At 41.9% G+C, this 21,808-nt stretch overlaps 1 protein-coding gene and 1 long non-coding RNA gene across 2 annotated transcripts in view; one reads left to right on the forward strand and one right to left on the reverse strand.

Annotated features, from left to right (window-relative positions):
- The window catches only part of Cul5 (cullin 5), a 52,528-nt gene extending 34,883 nt beyond the window's left edge, over window positions 1-17,645 (reverse strand). The window contains exons 1-3 of the mRNA XM_021638666.2: window positions 17,506-17,645; window positions 2,659-2,768; window positions 1,275-1,374 (exon numbers count right to left, since the gene is read on the reverse strand). Of these exons, the coding sequence (XP_021494341.1) occupies window positions 1,275-1,374; window positions 2,659-2,768; window positions 17,506-17,529 (234 nt within the window). The 5' untranslated portion in view covers window positions 17,530-17,645. The remainder of the gene's footprint in view (window positions 1-1,274; window positions 1,375-2,658; window positions 2,769-17,505) is intronic.
- A 292-nt stretch (window positions 17,646-17,937) lies between these two features.
- On the forward strand, window positions 17,938-21,211 carry LOC132649706 (uncharacterized). The gene is made up of 2 exons (XR_009588202.1): window positions 17,938-18,912; window positions 19,738-21,211. It is a non-coding gene; the product is annotated as an uncharacterized LOC132649706 (long non-coding RNA).
- Window positions 21,212-21,808: the final 597 nt, after the last annotated feature.

Here is a 21,808-nt window from a genome sequence, read left to right on the forward strand (position 1 = left end):
TCACCCTGCACATACACACACACACACATATACAATAGCAAATGAATAAATCAAAGTAGTTTAAAACTTATTGTGAATTCTGAAACTACTTTAGAAACTTCTACCTTCAGGATCCTAACATATACAGGTTTAAGCTTATGCATGTTCACATATAAGTAGGTATTCGTGGATATGCATGAAAATACATGTGCAGGCCAGAAGACAACTATGGTTTTTTGTCCCTCGGGTGCTATCTACTCTAATTTTCATTTTTTTTTTAAGACTAGTTCTCATTGGGCATGGTAGCATATACCTTTAATGGCAGCACAGGCAGGAGGATCTCTGTGAGTTCAAGGTCAGCCTGATCTATATAGTGTATACCAACCAGTGCTATGTAGAGAAACTCCGTCTCAAAAAAAAAGGAAACAACCAATTCTTTCACTGACCTAAAACTTCCCAAGTAAGCTAGGCTGGCTGGCTAGAGAATCTCAGGAATCTTCTTGTTGCCACCCGCCCAATGCTGAGATTACATAAAAAAGCCACCATGATCAGCTTATTTATTTATTTATTTATTTATTTATTTTTGTGTGGGGAGGGGGAATGGGTACATGCCATAGCATACATGTAGAGGTCAGAGAACAACTTTTACCCCCGATACTGAACTCAGGTTTTCAGGCTTGATGGTAAGTACCTTAATCCACTGAGCCATCTCACTGGTTCACACTTGGCTCTTTCTAAGCTGGAGTTCTGAGAATCAAACTCATATCCTTGTGCTTGTAAGCCAAATACTTTACTGACTAGACCATCTCCACATCCAGATATGAAGTTTTGATATTTATTTTATTTTTAATTATGTGTAGTTGCACGTTGTCTGATGTGCATGAAAGTGTCCATATAAGAGAGAAACATTGGATTCCCTGGAGGTAAAGTTACAGGCAGTTTGTGAGTGTTTGATATGGGTGCTGGGCACTGAACTCCGGTCCTCTGCAAAAGGAGTGTATGTTCTTAACCACTGATCTCTTTAGCACCAGATACAGTTTTTAAAAGCAATCCAAGGGGCTAGGTATGGTGGCACATGCCTTTAATCCTCGTACTTTAATCCTAGTACACAGCCAGAACTACTGTGATACCCAGTTTCAAAAACAAACAAACAAACAAAACAAACAAACAAACAAACAATAAGGATGAGGCAGTGGCTTACTGATCAAGGCCATGCTTATTAGCCAAGCAGCTAAGGCTTTGATGCTCAGCATTAACAAGAAAAAAATGTAAAATTGGAAATATGCATAACTTACTGCTTGTGCTTGCTTAATAAATTCAAGAATATCTTCTTTTAAAGCCTGATGGATTTTTGATGAGCCTTTATCATCCCAGAGACAGACTGCATGTACATCCCTGTGAAAATAAAGCAGGTGGATAAATGTCAGTAATAAAACAGGAACACAGCAAGCATTCATCCTAAGTTCTTATTACAACAGTTTCCACGAACCATGGTAAAGTAATGTGGCTAAATCCAATCATAAGAACCAACCATTCTTTGTAAGAGATCTCAAACAGGTGACTGTTTCTATACTTCCATTGTTACTGCTTTACTTTTTTGTTTGTTTGCTTTGTTGTTGTTTGTTTAGACAGTGTTTCTGTATGCCGCCCTTGCTATCATAGAACTTGCTCTGTAGACCAGGGCGGCCTCAAACTCAGATATAAAGGCATGCACGAAAACCTCCCAGCTGCTTTCCTTCTTAATTCTCTATTTGACGTTACAAGTCATTACAAGTCAGGAGGTAGTGATACACCCCTTTAATCCCAGCACTCAGGAGGCAGAGGCAGGTGGATCTCTAAATTCAAGGCCAGCCTGGCCTACAAAGGAAATTCCAAGACTCCCAAGGCTACACAGAAAAATCTTCTTGAAAAAACAAAACCAAACCAAACCCAAACCAAAAAAACAAACATTACAAAAGCATGTCTGTCTTTTTATCTCTATCCCCAAAGTTAATTAATATTAATATTTTATTAGCCAGGAATGTGGTACAGGCCTGCAGTTCCAGAAATGGGAGGCAGAGAGAGGAAGACCCAGAAAGCTTGCAGTCAGCCAATTAAGCTGAATTAATGAGCTCCAGTTTACTAAAAGACTTTGTTTACTCCCTTTTAACTTCTTTTATATAACCTTTTATATAAAAGCAATAGAGGAAGACAAGGCATCCAATATCAATCTTTGGCCTCTGCATACAGAGCATGCACGCCACATGCAGGCACACGTGCACACACCATTTTTGGGACCAAACTTGGGTCATCATGCTTATATAGCAAGCACTGTATCTATTGAGTCCTCTCCATAGTCCCTGACTATATTTTGGTTGTCATTTTTCCCCCTGTTCTACTACATGGTAACTGATCTCATAGGTTTTGAATATGCACTAATATTTATTGTTTCTATAATGTAAGTTAGTGTCTTTTCTTATTTCAACATAAACTATTCTAAGAAGTTGTGCCTTTTCCCTGTATGTCCAGGCTTATGACTTCACCTAGCAGGTCAGGGACCCTAGAACATATCTCAGTAATCCCCAACAGAACCAGTAACAAAACGCAGGTAAAAAGATCACTTAAACTGATACTGTCCATCCAGTATAGAAACACAGCAAAACCTACTCTGTTAACAAACAGAATTACTAGATTACTTACGAAAACAGATCAAACCACTGCTGTTTTGTTACAGATTCCTGGCGTAAAAGCTTCAAAACAATTGGACGCATGAAATCCCACTTGTCTTCAAACTGGAGAGAACCTTTATTCTAAAAAATAAAAAACAGATAAAAGACAGTTTAACTTTAAAACAATTAAATAAAACACCTCATACGCTTTTATTTAAAAATATATAATATCTTTTAAGAGATGCCCAGAAAAATAAGGAGATCAAATTTAAAACAGCTTTCCAGAACAGAGTTCTTACATGCATAATCTGATAGCAGGACTCAGAGAACAATAACTATTAACACAAATCAGGGCTGGAATTGTAGGTTGGAATCACAGCCTAAGAGTAGAGTGCCCACTGTGCACAAGGCCCTGGGCTCAATCCTAGGAGAAGGAAGAAAGAGACAGCAATACTAAGACTGAGACTGAGTGTACAGAAGTGCGCAGTGAAGAACTTGCTCTAAAGGGTGTGGACTTTCCTCTTGGCTTCTGATAGATAATCCCTGGACAATTGGAATGTGTATCTAGTATAAGCCTGAGAACCTTAGGTCCTGTTGTAAGGGACAAGCTAATCAATGTGGTTTTGATAGGGAACTGGCCGAATCTACATGGTCTTAAAAGTGGGGCTGGCCAATTTGGGAAGATTAACAATGTAATTTAGAGAGGGGAGCCTTTTGTGTCAATCTAAAGATTCAAAGAACCAATAGACATAAAGCATCATTTACGTCTTTGTGAAGAAATTCCATACAAACTAGCCAGGAAAAAGTTAGATTAGCTTCCTTAGGCATAAGTCCTGTATATTATCATACACTGACATCATGTGCAGCCTAGAGGGAGGACAATAGAAGCTGAGCTTGGAACCTCCTAGACTCTGTCCTATGCTTCTCTCCCTTTAGCTGATCTTGAACTGAAGGATGCCAGTAAGTAACAAATGACAGTAATTATACCAGCTTACTGTAAATCCTGAGTCTTTCTGGTGTTGGAAATGAGCAGGTGTCTCACGGAGACTGAAGCCTATAATCTTGTAGCTGTACTATACTCTTCACACTGTACAGCTGTTAGGCTGAAGAGATGGCTCAGCAGTTTAAAAGCACTTTGCTGCTGCTGCAGAGACCTGGGTTTAGTTCCCAGCACCCACTATGACTCATAACTATCTATAACTCCAGTTCTAGGGGATCTGACACTCTGTTCAGGCTTCCAGGGACACCAGCCATGCACAAGGTACACATTCATTCACGTACAATATTCATGGGGGGAGGGCTGGGTATGGTGGCACCCACCTCTAATCCTAGCACTTGGGAGGCAAAGACAGGTAAATGAATATCTGTGAGTTCAAGGCCAGCCTGTCTACATAGTAAGTTCTCGAACAAGCTATGGCTATAGAGACCCTGCTCAAGAAAACCCAAAACAAAACAACAACAACAAAAACAAACAAACAAAAAACACAAAAGTACAGCAGTCAGTGCTTGAGGCAAAAGAATGAAGACCTGAGCTCAAATTCCCAGCACCAACATAAAAAGATAGGCATGGCCATAAACCTGCCAATAATCCCAGTATTGCAGGGTAGAAAAAGGAAGATCACTGGGGTTTGCAGGCCACTAGCCAAGCTCTAGGTTCAATGAGATACCCTGAGCCTCAAAAGTGTAAGGTGACAAGTAACAGATCAGGACAGTCAACACCCTACTTGGTCGGGTGCACACACACACACACACACACACACACACACACACAACGGATGGGCTCCAGGGGCCTTCATGGATACTGAAATCTAGGAATGGTCAAGTCTCTTAGGTAAAATGACACAGGGCTTGGTGATCCACCTATTCCATCATTTTTAAGCCATCTTTAGATTACTTCTAGTTTGTTCGTTCTTTCAAGACAGAGTTTCTCTGTGCAGCCTTGGCTGTCCTGGAACACAACCGTAGACAGAGATCGGCCTGCCTCTGTCACCCAAGCGCTGGGATTAAAGATGTGCACCACCACAGCCAGGCTTACTTCTAATTCTTAATATATTATGTGAAATAATTTTGTTCAAGACAAAATTATCAAGTGACAAGGAAAAAATCTGTATATGTTTAAAAGTCTGTAAATGTTTTAAGTATTTTTGATTCACTGTTGGTTAAATCAGCAGATACAAAGCTTTGAATCCAGTCACCTGTGCATTAGAACTCTACATGAAAATGTTGGAGGAAAACACTAATTTCACTTTATAATGCTAATAAAATCTTGACATGAAACTTGAGAGCAGCACAAGACACATAGAAAATATCAGATATAAAGATTTAAATGAGCATTTTCAAACTAAACAAGTATATCAAAACACTAATTCATCTTAAGCATTTTGTCCTATGTCTTAATAGGGGAAAAACAAAAACATCAATTAGTCACAGCAGCAGACAAAAAAGGGACCAACTTCATATGTACCAGACAGCTGAGCTCCTATTCAGGCTAAACGTATACACAGGACTTGTTCTGGCCAATAAATTTCAATAAAATTCATTATTTTTTTTCTTTTTGACTTTTCCCCATTGTTTTTCTAATACAGTAGCACTAAATATTTCATAAAACTCATGAATTTTTAAGCTACTTTAAATTTTAAGAGTATACTTATTTGTGTGTCTGCCCGTGTGGGTGTATGAGTGCCATGCATGCATCTGGAAGTCACAGGACAAGTTTTCAGAGTAGGTTCTCTTCTTCCACCATGTCAGCTGCAGAGGCCTGAATTCAAGTCATCAGGCTTGGCAGCAAGCACTTTACTAGCTGCTCCATCTTGTCAGAACACACAAAAATATTTTTGAGAATACTGCTTAGTTTAATAATTTTTTGTAAGATTTTTTTGTTCTATTTGTTGCTTTTTATTTTTGAGCAGCCCTGGCTGTCCTGGAACTCTCTATAAACCGATCAATCTGGCTTTGAAACTCTCAGAGATCCGCCTGCCTCTGCCTGGGGGTAAGTGGTGGGATTACAGGCGTGTGCTATCACCACAGTTCTTAACCAGAGGTTCATACACTGCATGACATCTGCAAACTCCCTGAATTCCACTTCGGAAACTATTTCTCATTGCATCTCCTGACAGCCTACAATCAAAAATCTTCATGGGCAGTTACTTCACCTACAGATTCCTAAACCTACCACAGACCTACTGGACCCACTAGAATTCAAAATTAGCATGCTTATCAAATTAATGACCAATTCATGTTAAAATGTTAAAGGGTCTGTGACCCAAAAGTTACAAACTACTAGCAATTATCATACAACACTGAAAGGAAGTGATGTTTCTTGTATTCACTTACACAGGTTATCCTAAATTATTCTGTCTTGCGCCAAATGCTGCTGCTATCACTCAGCAATATTATAAAAACACCTGAGAGATAAACACCGAACTCAGTGCCAGGATTAGCTGTGTCTTCTCCCTTCACCAACTACAGAATTTAAGTGAGTCAGGCATGGTGACACATACCTTTCAATCTAAGCAAGTTCCAGGACAACCAAGGCTACAGTTAGACCCTGTCTAAAAAGAAGAACTTAAGTAAATTAGAGGTTAATTTTGTTCTCTTTGTGGAGCTACCTAATGAGTTTAGCCAGGTTTGTGATCCCAAAGTATACATTATGTGCTAACCTTATGCCTGGCTTTCTATTACTTTTTTTTTTTTTTTAATGTATGCAGTGTTCTGCTACATGTACACCTGCATGCATGCCAGAAGAGGGCACCAGATCTGATTATAGATGGCTGTGAGCCACCATGTGGTTTCTGGGTATTGAACTCAGGACCTCTAGGAAGAGCAGCCAGTGCTCTTAACCTGAGCCATTTCTCCAGCCCTTTCTATTACATTTCTTTCTTTTTTCTTCCTTTCTAAAGATTTATGTATATGAGTGCTCCATCTGCATGTACACCTGCATGCCAGAAGAGGGCACTAGATCACATTATAGATAGTTGTGAGCCAACATGTAGTTGTTGGAAGTGTTAGGCCCAGCAAGAGCCTAAATATAAGAAGGTATGAAGAGAACTCAGGAAACTAATCATCCATCGATGCAAAAAAACGCAAGAGACTCTTCTTGACCATTGCGCAATGGGGTCACCCCTGCTGGTCAGCTAGGAGTGGCACCGGGAGACAATGACCTTAGGTTTTTAAAAGACACAAGGCAGGAATCTCCTGGGGTTGCCTTCTTGGCAATTTAGGATTGGATGAAGTGTCTAACTTTTAAAATAATTGGTTAGTTCTGGTCACCCTTAGGTCCAGTCAGCCCTGTCGTAAATATCTGATCTTCAAGTCAGTTTGGAATTTCCTGCCATCCACAGTTAGAGGTGGGGGAGTGATTAACTCATCCCATGTCTGTTCTGAGGAGTGGGAGTTACAGGCTTTGGATCAAAGGTCAGGAGAAGGATTGGGGCCATTTGGCCCAGTTTCCAAACAAAGCCCATCTCACCGGCACTAGCCGATGATTTTTTCTCCATTTAGTAGAGATCTCTGCTTGTTCTCTTCCTTATCTCTGCCCTCACAGATGGCTAATGTCAGGAACTTTTACATTCCTCTAACCTCAGCTCTCTGGAGAAGCACTAAGAGGCTTTAATTAACATAGGCCTAAAACTGTAGGTTATAAGGCAGTTAAAAGAAACATAGGTTACAAAGTTAGTCTGATTCTTTCAGAAGTTGAACTCATGACCCCTGGAAGAGAAGCCAGTGCTCTTAACCACTGAGCCATCTCTCCAGCCCCTATTACTTTTCTAATGCTATTATTCTCCTGTAACTTCATTTCTCCTTTTGTTGTTGTTTGTTTTGGTTTTGAGACAGGGTTTCTCCATGTAATAGCCCTGGCTGTCCTGGACTCACTTTGTAGACCAGGCTGGCCTCAAACTCAAGAGATCCCCCTGCCTCTCCCTCCCAAATGCTGCAATTAAAGTCACCACCATACCCAGCCTCATTTCTCTTTCTTTAAAAAAAAAAAAAAAAGTATTTTATTGAGGCTGGAGAGATGGCTCTGTGGTTAAGAGCACTGTCTGCCCTTCCAGAGCACCTAGGTTCAATTCCTAACACCCACATGGCACCTCAAAACTGTAACTTCAGTTCCAGGGCATTGTACACCCTCACACAGACATACTTGCAGGCAAAGCACCAGTGGACATAAAAAAAGAAGTAAAATTTTAGAAAGAAGAATATTTATGTGTGCATCTATATGTGTGTATGCCCATGTGTGCAGATAGCTGCAGAGGCCAGAAGAAAGCGCTGGTTCTCTTTGAGCTGGAGTTACAGACAGTCGTTAGAAACCATGTGGGTGCTGGGAACTGAACCCAGGGGTAGCCAGTGCTCTTAACTGCTGAGTGATCTCCCCAACCACTATCCCCCTTTTTGAAACAAGTTAACTGTGTATCTCAAATAGCCTAAAACTCACCATGGACACCAGGCTAGCCTCAAAACTCAAGAGACCCACCTGCCTTTGCCTTCACTGTGCAGTTTTAGCTGGCTCTCAACTCAAAAGATCCACCTATTTTGCCCCTCTCTGCAGCATGCTGGAGACTGGTGTGTGCCACCACACTCACTGCTCTATCTGCCCTTCCTTCTTGAAAAGAGGGTACAAATAAACAAATTGTATGCAGAAGGAGGCCTGCAATGTCCTGGCTCTGGCAAAATAGACTCATAATCTTTTCTCATTTCAACCAAGTCAATCTCCACAGGCATAAAAGTAAACAATGTAAGTCTTACATTCAAAATTCAAAATGCTACAAAGTATGGTTTGAGTAATCAGTTACTTCAAATAAATTAAATACTAGTTAGGCTCTGAAGTCTGATATAGCAAGATAACAGAAACATTTCTGTACTTTTACCTCTTAAAACATAAAATACTAACTATAGAAACATTTTCTCCTAATTCTCTCAAGGAAGAATCTAATAATTCCTATTAAACTTTTAAGAGTCTAAAAACAGTGTTTAAGGAGTTCTTTGACCTGCTCAATTAAATTGTAGAGCTTATCATTAAATCCTAACTAAGCTATAGAATATCAAACTTCCAATCTACAAAAGGAAATACCTTAATTGATGAGCAAAGGAATCTCCTAATTATGAACTGAGTTCCTGATGTTTCCACTACCTTACTGAAGCCCCTCTCTTCTTTAACTTGCCACCAAGTCTGTTCTGCTTTGTTATTGCTTAGAACATCAAGTAGGCCAGACTCATAACTTGTCTAGTGTAACTTCATACACTAGCTGTTTCCCTCTAAGAGGACCTCAACCTTTGCCCCTCTCTCTATTCTTCACCCTTTACAATGTTTCTCCTTATGGGGCACTCTTCTGAAAAGTCTAATATGCCAAGGGTAGCCCATGGAGGGAGGTGGAGGTAGCCAGGTCAAGGACACAAAGAAAGACGTTTATTATTCCAGAGCCTGCACAAAAGTGGAGAGGTAACTTACCTTATGAAGATCATTAGAAAGACTGACTTCTATTTTAAGTGAGATTAGAAAATCTGAACAGGAAGTGCCTTGATCTGATTTTAAAAAGTCCCTGATTACTATGCTAAGAATATCAAGGACAGGGGCTGGAGAGATAGCTCAGCAGTTATAAGAGCACTGACTGCTGTTCCAGAGGTCCTGAGTTCAATTCCCAACACCCACATAGAAGTTCACAACTGGCTGCAACTCCAGGTCGAGAGGATCTGACATCCTCACAGACATACACGTAGGCAAGGAAAAAAAAAAGGACAGCGATCAAAGCTGGGTGTATAGGATCTGAAGGCAAGATGGGGGAGTATAATGACTTGAACTGAGCCATTGGAGAGAGGAGATACAGGTAGAGCCTAGTTATTTCCATGGTAACAAAAGCAGAATTCTTGACACTAAGCATCTGAGATATGCAAAAAGAAGTAAAGCCAGACTTCAAGGCTTGTCTAAAAGCACAGCATTAGCATGAACTGGAATGAAAAAGACTTAACGTTTAAAAAGGGGAGCTGGAAAATTGGCTCAGTGGTTAAGAGCACCTGTTGCTCTTAAAGAGGACCTGGGTTCAGTGCCCAGCACCCACATGGTGGCTCACAGCCACCCCTAACTCTAGTTCCAAGGGCTCCATACCTCTTCAGACTTCTACAGGTACCAAGCATGAACATGATACACATACATACATGAAGGCTAGATATTCACACACATTAAATATAAGTCTAAATTTCTTCAACAAAAAAGATGATGGAAAAAGGGGGGCGGGTAAGATGGCTCAGCAGTTAAGAAAAAGTTGATGAAGAAGGAGCAGCAGCTCTGAAGTCAGTTCAGTTTTTTTGAGTTTTTTGTTTTGTTTCGTTTTAGAAAGTCAAGGTCTTTTTATGTGGCCCTGGCCAGCCTAGAAGACACTATGTAGAAATGGCTGGCCTCATACCTAACTCTGCCTCTCCCAACACTGGGATTCAAGGTGTGCAAAGCAGTGATGCAGGACATTAAGATGATGAGAGACCTACAGAGGGGTCTCTGAAGCCCTTGGCTGAGTACTAATGATGCATGTGCACAAAAACCTGATCACAGAAAAACCACTACAAAGGAACAGGCAGAGCAATCACCAGAGCACATATGTAGGCTCCCACCTGTTATATTTCAAACCCTGGGACAAGTGGCTGAGGTGCCTATTTAACATATCAACGCACACCTCCAGGGTCTCCCAGCAGCCCTCAGTCTCCACCTGCTACAGGATAACTCAGGGCCTACCCTAAGTCTTCCAGCCCACTGGGCTCCCCTTCCCACAGAGGCTCTTCTTTATATAATCCAGACATTTTGATTACTTACTCTGTCCATCTCTGCACTCTCTCTTTCTCTCCCTCCCTCTCCTCATGTATGACACCTCATCCCCCTAATCCCCTGAGACTGGTGAACTCGCCAGGGAACTGTCTGGTGTGGTGCTGGGCTTCACACATCCTAGGCATGTGCTAAACCACCGAGTTACACCCCTACCCAAAAAGGGCTTTCAAAAGAATATACAGCTTGCTGAGGTAGTGAATGCATATAATCCTAGCATTTAAGAGGCTGAGGCAAAAGAATCACTTTAGCTTAGGAGTTCAAGACCAGCCTGGATTGTTAAGTTGCAGAGGGTGATGAATAAAGACAAAGTCACTCGTAAGGGTTGCTTCTGTAGAACAGAATAGTTGCTGAAAAATCAGCTTGGAGTGCTGTGGTTTGAAATAAATTGAATGCATTTACCTTAAAAAAAATAAATAAATAAAACAGCCTGGGCAACACAGTGAGACCCCAACTCAAAAAGAGAAAGGTTGGAGGAAGGAGAGAAAGATAAAAGTTATCCATTCTGGGGCTGTGAGTTGGCGCAGCAGATAAAGAGTTAAAGAGTATCTACAACTCTTACAGAGGTCCTAAGGAATCAATTGCTCTCTTATGGCATCCCAAGGGACCTGCACTAAAGTGCATATATGTACACACACACATGCAGATAATAAAAAAAATAAATATATTTTAAAAAACACGATACAATATACTATCAATTTCTTTAATACTCACATTTCTTACAATGTAAGCTCCTTTATAGGACTTTTGTCTGTCTCTCTACTTGCTACCATCACACTCTTTAAAATAGCATCCAGCAGTGTAGACCCAGATATTTACAGACTGGACAAACTCTAGTTATTCTTGATATTGCTGGTGTATTTGCCATGTATTTGATCTATGTATGCCCTGCTTTGTTTACAAAACCTAAGGCCTCTACCAACCTACTACAATAAGACAAGAGCCAAATGGCTTTTAGTGACACAACTAGAAAAATACCTAAGGAAAACTTGTCTTGGGGCTAAAGAGATGAAGCCCAAGGGTCTATCTCTAGCACGAGGTAAGCATGGTGTAGTATTTAATCTCTGTAATCTCAGTATTTAAGAAGAGAAGACAGGAAATTCAGAAGTTCAAGGTTGTCCTTGACTACATAGAGGACTCAAGCCAATGTGGATTACATGAGACCCTGTTTAAAAAAACAAGAGAGAAGGAGAGGAAGAAAAGAAAGACAATACAGGTATATGTACCTACTTCTTTACCAATTCTGGTATATTCAGCTTCTAGAACTCTAAAAGTCCCTTCCTCTAATGGAAAGTCACTAAATTCAATAGTTTTAAGTTAATACTCAAAGATTCCCATCACAGTTTTCCTGTTAATGACTTAGTTCACTGTTTCCACCGGGTTTATACATCTCTAGATCTGTTTGGAGTAGGGATGCAGCTTCACACCCTCAAATGACCATCTCAAAACAGCAATTCCTACCAACCCAATTTAAAAACTGACAATTTTTAATGAGGTTCCTAGTAAGTTTGGATGTTTAAAAAGAATTATTCAGGTCTGTATCTTAACTGAAACACTCATATCTTGAATCACATCTGTATTCCTAGCCAACTACATTCCCGACTCTGAATTAGAACTCTTCTGGTCAACATACACCTGGTTTCATGATCAATAAGGTCCTGCCTCCATCCTATTGCCTCAAAACCATTCCTTAACCATTTAATCAAAAGTAACAGCTATATGGGGCTGGAGAGATGGCTCAGAGGTTAAGAGCCCTGCTCTTCCAGAGGTCCTGAGTTCAATTCCCAGAAACCACATGGTGACTCACAACCATCTGTAATGAGACCTGGTGCCCTCCTCTGGTGCGCAGGTGTACATGCAGACAGAAAATTGTATACATAATAAATAAATATTAAAAAAATAACAGCTATCAGCTGGGCATAGTGGTAAATAGCTTTAAACCCAGCACTGGGGAGGTAGAGGCAGGAGAATATCTTCCAGTTCAAGGCCACCAGGATAGCTAAGAATACATAGAGAAACCTTGTCACAAAAACAACCAACCTTACAACTATTAGCTATAGCTATCTATCTCTATACTTCATATAGGTGCATATGCTTACCACATTTCTTCTCCACAAAAATTTATCTTATATAAAGACCATTTGTCTGCCTAGTTCATCACTGTCTAATTAATATGAGAAAAGGTTAAATGACTGATCAACTGTACACAGGGCCCTAGACTTTAGTAGGTCCCAGACCTTAACGTAACTGATTCCATGACAGAAGTACCATCAGACTAAAAACTCAGTACAGGACATCACCACCAGCCAAAACAAAAATAGACCCAATCATCAAAGTCTATAGTTTTGGAAAAGTCTAAATATACTAACCTTGCTTTTTGGCATCTGTAGTTCCACTACTGCCTAACTGTTCTTGTTAGCTGAAGTATGTCAACCCAGGACATGGATCTTTTACTTATAAGCTCACCCTGAGAAAGGCCTGAGGCTACACTGGGATCTCGAATATCCAGGGTAGTTGCTGGCCAGCTAATAAAGATGTCCTACTGGCTTAAATACATGTCCAAGCAATCTTCTCTGGTCAATACCTCATGACATAATTACATTTATTTTTCACAGCTAAACTGACTCGAAGCAAAGCCAGGTTGAACAGTTTCACAGAATCTCTGCACTTATATTTTTCAAATCTTGGTCATCGTCCATGACACCTCAAAGCCACTTTCCTAACATTGAAGACTTCTGACATCTGGCTGTGATTTGGTCTTCCTCTCCTGTTGTTTCCTTAGATTCTAAGTTCCTATCATGCAACAGTTCCATAGTGCATCATCCACAAAGGATGCAACACAATCCATCACTTACTTTTCTATTCCTACCCAATCTTCCCCTTATTACCACCTACACAAGAATGCTGAGAGATTGGGGAGATGGTTTGGCCATCAAGAGCCCTTGGTCTTGCTGAGGACTTCGGTTCAGTTCTCAGCACCCACATGGTGTTTCACAACCAATTATACCTCCAGTGCCAATGGGTCCAATGTCCTAGTCTCAACCCTGGGAACACTGTACACTACATACTCATACACAGAAAATAAATAAATCTAATAAAAATAAATTTTCAGTAAGATATTTTTAAAAGATATCCAGAAAACAGTGATGACTTGGTTGGTAAGAACGCCTTATAAAAACTGAGTATGAACTGTAGTTAATATAAAAAAAACAAAAACAAAAACAAAAACTGAGTGTGGCTGTGTTTATGTGTAATCCCTGAGGCTCCCTCGAAGCCTGCCTACGCTAACTAACAAGTGAGACTGACTATGTCAAAAAACAAGGTGGACAACCCTGGGGGCTGACACCTAAAGCTGATCTCTAGCCTCCACATTCGAGCATACAGGTGCATGCATCTGTACATGCAAGCACAAAATATCCATTCTTCAAAATTCAGCTCTAATGCTCTCTTCCTAAGTCTAATCATCCCATCAAAAATACTTCCTCAATCTGTAAGGTACCATACAACACACAGTAACATTCCTGAACCTTCTGCCTTAGAGAAAACCATCAATACCACTTATCCTTGAGTATGACAAACTCCTACAGAGCAAGGGCTTTATCATATACATCTTTAGGGTATCTTGCATGTTGGCATCTAATAAACAACTTTATAATGAATTAATTCTAGACACTTAGAATTGCTCACTTTTTTCTTTCATTTGTTTTTTTAGTTTTCTGAGATAGGGTTTCTCTGTGTAGACGTGGCTGTCTTGAACTCACTTTATAGACCAAACTGGCCTCTAAGTCACAGAGATCCGCCTGCCTCCACCTCCCAAGTGCTGGGATTAAAGGCGTGTACCACAGCTAGCTAACTCATTTATATTTTCATTTTCCTTCTTCCCAAATAATAAAATGTTGCACTGAGAAAAAGCTGTGCCTCATATTTCAGTTCTTTTTCAGATTCTTGTTAAGATCCAACTGGGAAGGTCTCAAATGACTGGAACTATGTACTGTACTTAAGCAAAAATGTGATAGAGTCAGAACCATATTTTCATCTAAAGCTTCAGATCAGCACTAAGAAATAATTAGTGAAATAGGTATTAAGACTGTATCAGAACCAAAAAAACAAAAAACACAAAGATAGACAAGGCTGAAGATTGAATCCAGAGAAATAATTTGGATATCAGTAAAATACAGGTGATTATGGAAAACAGTAAAATAAGAAGAAAAAAAAATCACACAAAAAAAGAGAAAAAGCAGAGAATATGAACAATAATACCAGACAAGGAGATGAACCTTATCAAGAAGAATCTGGTTTGGGAATCAGGATATTGTCCACACTTACACCTGACAGCTTCAAGATAACTGAGTAAATTAAGGAAAAAGAAGAATTACAAATCAGCACATGGGCAAAAGTCTTAGCAGAATGCTGGTTAAGTTTACACAAGAGACACAACTTTCTTATAGAGAAGTGATAGAAAGTGGGCTAAACAAGGTTAGATGAAAGGTAAATTGAAAAAGAGCTGTTATAACATGGAGGAGGCAAAGGCAGGCAGATCTCTGTGAGTTTGAGGCCAGCCTGTTCTACAAAGTAAGTCCAGGACAGCCAAGGCTACAAAGAGAAACGGTGTCTCAAAAAGAAACTACAAAAATGTACAAGACTGGCCAAGGGAAATACATGTCTAAATTGCTAGGTAATGTGCTAAGAACTGAGAGGTGTGAAAACATTTGAACAATTGTTGTTTGGAGTAGCATAATCAACTGGAAATGAAGAAAATGAGTACTCTGAACCCAGATGACAACTGCAAAAGAACAAGAAAAAGCAGAATTAAGTGTCAGAAGTAATCTAAAATACAAGATGAACCGGTACTATCAGATTGCTAGAACTGTTCTACAGATAGACTGGGAAAGAAAAAAAAAAACAAACAGATATAAAGTACCCATGTGAACAGGGATGAAGAGATGAATTCCCCTAACCAGTTAGTAACTAAATGTCAAAATGCACTACACACATCTTTCTATACTCAAAAGATTTCCCAGACCCAATGACAGCTTACTTGGTCTAACAAGAAAACACAATCCTAAATAAAATAAAATTCCAATATAAAAACATGTCTTATTGTATCAGATTCTTGGAAATTTCATAAAGAAAGTTTCTTATTTTTCTCAAAATGTGCTAGCTCTTTCTCTGAACTCTGTAAAGTACAAAACAAAACAAAAACCCAACCCTAAACAAATGAAACAAAACATAAATACCACCTTTCTTCAAGTTACAGTAAACTGGGATTCAATGTTTCAGGTACAGTTGGCAGATCTGGTAAGGACTCAAACTGTGTTCTTGTCTGGCCTACATTTCTCCTTTCTGACCACTGGACATGATAATTTTCTCTTTGTTAAAATCTACTTGCAGAAGTCCAAGGTATTTCTCTATTAATAAGCCAATATACCAATAAAAAGAAAGAGAGAGGAAGGAAGGAAGGAAGGAAGGAAGGAAGGAAGGAAGGAAGGAAGAAAAAAGTAGGCTTATTTGGCCACTCCCCAGTAAGCCCTATATCTATTCAAGGTATTAACAGCCCTGAATTTAAGTCCGTTTATTGTGTTCATTATATTTTTTTTTAAATATTTATTTATTTTACATATAAGTGTGCTCTATCTGTAGATCATTTGCATGCCAGCAGGGGGCATCAGATTCCAGTATAGATGGTTGTGAGCCACCATGTGGATGCTGGGAATTGAACTCAGGACCTCTGGAAGAACAGACAGTCCTCTTAACCTCTGAGCCATCTCTCCAGCCCTGTGTTCATTATATTAAAACAGTTCTATCTACCTAAAATCAGACTCCAAACCAGGCCTGATGGGTTTTTCGTCTAAAGCTTCAGATAATCCTTTAATCTCAGCACCTTTAATCCCAGCACTCTGGAGGCAGAGGCAGGCAAAACTCTGAGTTCCAGACCAGCCTAGTAAACATAGTACCAAGGCCAGCCAAAGCAACAAAGATCCGCCTTATCAATGATAGATAGATCGATCACATACCACATAATATTCATTTAGGACATCTGCTTTCCCCCACAAAATAATGTTGTTGAAAATGCATATTTCTGGCATCTGACTTTACTGAGTCACTTACTGGTTTTTCCAATGTACTGTCATGAAGTTAAAATGCCTTTATTTATTTATTTTGCCCTGTGGGGTGGTAGTGTTTTCTATTTTGTTATTATTCTTCACATACACAGCCCGAGAACACAGTTTATTTTCCCTCAGGTAATCACTACCCCCTTTCAGTTAATACTTCTAGGGAGGATTTTCACTAAAAACGTACCTTGAGCTCGTCCCATCTTCCTCGGTCTTTTCCTAACTTTTTAGATGATGATACAGAATCTGCCCCTCTGGACCTCTCTTGGTATTTAATAGCTTTCAATGCTTTCTTTGATTTAAAAAAATTTTTTTGTTCTCTCCACCCTAAAAACGATGGTAGCACCTTATTGGGTGCCATCTGATGTCCTATGAGGGGTTAGGGTTAGGAGACAGTTCCTCAAGGAACAAAAAAAAGGTGGAAATAGGAAGTGAAGGATGAGAGAACTGGAGGGAAGGTATAACACGCAGAAAAGGGAGAAAGGGGGTGGGGTGGGAGACACTGCTGTCTGACTCGCATTTCCTGCAGACTGAGTGTGAAGAGAAATTAAGGAACTGGGGGAGGGGGTCCTGGCCATTGAAACCTGCTGGGTAGCATTTTGTTGGGATTTTTTTTTTCCTAGGATGTCTCTGCCACTCGATTCGGAAGAAACAGATCTGAAGAGTCACAATGGCAGGGTCGGCGAGGGCCCGGGAACACTGCTCCGGTTCCCAGCCTGGGCTGGTCCCCTGAACGCATCGCTCCGAGCCAGCCAGCCGGCGGGAGGCACCGCCGGAGCCTCTGGACCCCGAGGCCAGGGCCCGGCGTCGGGGTGCTCGGGGACAGCCACCCCGGCCCCCCTTCCGGCGGAGAACCCCGAAACCCTCGGGTCTCGCCGCTCACTGCGCACCCGGCCGTTCCCCGGGAGCCGAGGGCGTCGGTGGCCGAGCCGAAGCCGGGCTGCAGGCAGGGGCTTACCTTTAACAGATTAGACGTCGCCATGTTCCTTCAACTTGGCCTCTCGCGAGACGCGGCGAGACTCAGCGGCGCTCGGGGCCGGGCCTCCTCGGGAGGCCGGAGTTGCCAGCAGGGCCCCGCGGGCCGCGGCGGGGAATGCGGGGGACGGCGGGGCGGCGTGCCGTCAGCGCTGCGCTCGTCCCGGCCTGCCGTGCTGCCTCAGGAGGTCTAGCTACATGGCCACCGCGGTCTGCCCACGCTAGAGAGCGCATGCAAACGCCCAGGGAGACGGGAGTGGCGGACGGCGGGAGGGGCCCAGGGGCGGACCTGGGCGGGCACGGGCAGCATCGACTTCCCCGGGCCTCCCCCACCCGCCCCCCGCTGCGCCTCTGGGGTCGCGGCCTGCGGCGGCCGCCGGCAACGACTTTAGCTGGGCATAGGCCCCGCTCCTCGGGTTCCGTGGCGGCGTCACGTGACGCGGCGGGCGGGGGCGTGCTCGGGAGCAACCCCGGTGGCCGCGCGGAGGGTGGGAGCGCGCCCCCTGCTGGCTGGAGCCGGCTCCGCCTTGACCCGCCCGCTCCAGATCGGGGGATTGCTCTTCTGAGCACGGGATTAGATTAGCCGGGAGCTGTCCTCCAGAAAGACTACTTGACTGGGCGAAGGCTCCCGGTATATATTTGTGAGTGAATGCACAGACGTGTTAGTTATTACCATCCTGCTAAAAATGCCGGGCCTGCTCAAGAAGTGATTTTTTTTTTTTCACATTTAGTTATTTTCATGTATATGAGTGCTCTATCTGCACATACGCCTGCGTGCCAAAAGAGGGCGTCAGATCTCGTTATAGATGGTTGTGAGCCACCCTGTGGTTGCTGGAAATTGAACTCTAGGCCTCTGGAAGGGCAGCCAGTGCTCTTAACCACTGGGCTATCTCTCCAGCCCCAAGAAGTGATTTTTAAAGGTGGATTCCTTAAAACATATTCTACAGCATCCTATACTCTTTTCTCCGGATTGTGTCGCTTCAGATGACAAGTCTATGGTTGAGGGAAGAGAATATAAATTATATAGGGATCTCACAGGTTAGCTGTTATCTAATGCATTTGAAAGTTGTTTGTTTTTTTTTTGTTTGTTTGTTGTGACAGATTCCCTATGCATCCCTGACTGTACTGGAAGTGGATCTGTATACCAAATTGACCTTGAATTCAGAGAACTGCCTGCTTCTGCCTTCCCAGTGCTGGGATTAAAGGTGTGGACCAAATTGACCTTGAATTCAGAGAACTGCCTGCTTCTGCCTTCCCAGTGCTGGGATTAAAGGTGTGGGCCAACACTGTCAAGCTGCAGAGACCTTGAGAGCACTTGGCTGCTCTTCCAGAGGACCTGGGTTTGATTTCCAGCACCTGCAGGGGGCTCACAAGTAGTCCCGGACTTCAGGTACCAGGCATACACATGGTACACAAATATGCATCCTGGCAAAATCTCATACACATAAAATTTAAATATTAAAAATTCAAAGATTAAATATAACAATGTGAAAACACAATGTATAATTTATACATACAGGCATTCAGTGTAGTAAGAGCTAAAGTGTATAATGCTTACTATATGTAAGACATGAAGGACATGATTCTATACATGTGTTGTTTTGTTGTTGTTGTTGTTTGAGACAGGGCTTCTCTGTGTAGCCCTGGCCATCCTAGAACTCACACAGACCAGGCTAGGCTCATACTCAGAGATCCACATGCCTCTGCCTCCTGAGTGCTGGGATTAAAGGAGGAGGCCACTACTTCAGCTGATAAACATTTTAATAGATTAATACACTGAATGCTAGAATTTATCACTCCTTGTAGAGACCTTTAAATACTAATTAAACTTCACATGTAATAAGATCAGTGAAGGGGGGAAAAAAGCAGATGATGCAGAAATAGAAGGGAGAATGGACCAGAAAGATGATTCAGGGCTAAAGAGCACCTACTGCTCTCTGAGAGGATCCCTGAGTTTGAAGCTCACCACCATAACTCCAGTTCTATGGGGATCTAGATCTTCTAGCTTCTGAGGGCCTCTGTACTCACAAGCACATACACACAGAGAGATGCACATAAATAAAAGTAAAATAAATCTTGGTTTGTAAGAAAGGGGAAATTTTCTCAGGTTCATGTTCTTTTTGAAAAAAAGAGGATCATGTTTAGTTCAGTATATAAGGTATTACACTTGCTAGGGTAATGAAGAGTCACTGTTGTGTGACTTTTTTTTTTTCAGGGAATCTGCACAAACATCCATTTACCCCAAACAGCGTACTGACAAGAGACCAAAGAAAACTCCACCCAAGTCTAGCTCAGTTAGCTATACGTTTCTTGGAGTTACTTACAGAAATATGGTTGACTCAAAGGTTGTTTCATCACTGAAAAGCCCACCCCACCAGGGGTGAGGACTCATAAATGATGTACCCTCAGTGCTTCCTACACAATTTGCAATTAGGTGAGAGAGTTTCCCTCGGCAATAGTTACTGCTGTTACTGAATCTATATCCTTTAAGAAGGGTAAGAAGGGCCTGATACATCTTGGGGATTCATAAATATAATGTTCATTATACTGGCAACCTGTCGTGTCATGTGATATTTAAGCTTGTTTCTTGTCTGATGCGTCTAAAACAAAAAGGGGAAACTGTAGAGAGCTGCGGAATGCTATGCCTTAAAGATGGAGCTGGTTTCCGCCAGCTCCTTCCCGATGGTGAGTGCTCTCTGTCACGAACAACTCCACATTTGGCTAAGGCCGAAGGATCTGGCTTGCTTCCATGTACGTGGACCTATCTGCATTGCCCACGTGGCACGCCTGGGTTGGCTACCCAGAGGCTATTTAAGCTGTGGGCTGGCTTTCCCCAGGGTCCGAGGATTGTTCAAGGTTCCTGAATAAACTGCATTGAAAAAAAAAAAAAAAAAAGAAACAAACTCTGGGATCCTGAAGGCCTTCCCTATTTCTTCCAAAACTAGCCCCCTAGCTGGAACAAGGAGAAAGGAAAATAGCAAATTCCTAAGACCATTGGGGGGGAATGTGTCTTTGAGAACATATAGAAAGTGGTCTTGGAGGAAATTGAGCACTGTTTCAGAAGCTCAAGCCAGGCGCAGTGACATACTCTCTCTGCTGCCTGCTGAGCCAGATGTACAACTCGCAGCTCCTTCTCCAGCACCTTGTCTGCCTGGACACTGCCATGCTTCCCACCATGATGATAATGGACTAAACCTCTGAACCTGTAAGCCAGCCCTAATCAAGTGTTTTTCTTTGTAAGAATTGCCATGGCCTTGGTGTTTCTTCACAGCAGTAAAAATCCTAAGATAGGTGGGGATAGGAAGCTGAACTTCAGCCATGGGCAGCGCATCCTTGGAGAGAAAGTTCAACCAGAAACTGCCTGCCTCAATTTCCTCAGTAAACTTCTACTGGTTATTTGTAAGCACTGGACTTCAGGATGTTATCTATTTGCTATTTGTTCTTTTACCTGGAAGCTTTTACTGTAGACATTCAGCTGTGCCTAGGACTGTCAGGTGGGAACTCCAGATGATGGCTACTGGAACTTTCCCAGTTGGTACCTGTTGAATGTTTGTGAGCCCTGGATCTGATGGAGTTACCTTTTTCTTAGGCGGGCTGCTCCAGTTGCTGGATGTTACCTACTGCTTTCCACTTACTCTTTTACATCTGTTTGCTGTATATTTAATAAACTTGCTCATTCAAAATAGAAAGTACAGCCACTGTAGCTCATGTCTGGACCATATAGAACAAGGGGTTGCTGCCACTTTAAGTGTTGCTAACCCTTGAGCTTTCTAAGTGTTGCTTTCTGAGTCTCCTCAGCCTCTCTCCTCCCTTTAGGAAGAAAGGTTTCAATAAGGAGGAAGTAGCTACGCAACATGTCAGCCTTTCCTCTGATAGTCTTTCCTTCCTCCCTCTATGATGTTCTCTGAGCTTATATTTGGAGGGGAGGGGATGCTGTAGGTTCCTGATCATTTTCTTCCACTGGAAACTGAACATTGGTCACTATGCCACAGCAACAGTTATTCACAGGAGTTTAACTAACTGGTTAATGAGTCTCTGCAGTACACTGCAGGGAAGAAAAAAAATAAATCCCTCCAGGACAAACCAGGCTGACAGCAGCAGTAATTATGTGTATAATTACAAATGTTTAGAAGGGAATTTAATAGGCACATTAGACCCATTTATCAACACAATAGCAGTTGCTTCCCCACTGGGGCCTGAGACCTTCCTAGCCACTGGCTCTTTATCCTGGCTTACAACACTGTTTAAATGTTCTGTTGTGGAGCAGATCTAAATCCAATTGGAAA

Source organism: Meriones unguiculatus, chromosome 1 (genome assembly GCF_030254825.1).
Source record: "Meriones unguiculatus strain TT.TT164.6M chromosome 1, Bangor_MerUng_6.1, whole genome shotgun sequence".
NCBI lineage: Eukaryota > Metazoa > Chordata > Mammalia > Rodentia > Muridae > Meriones > Meriones unguiculatus.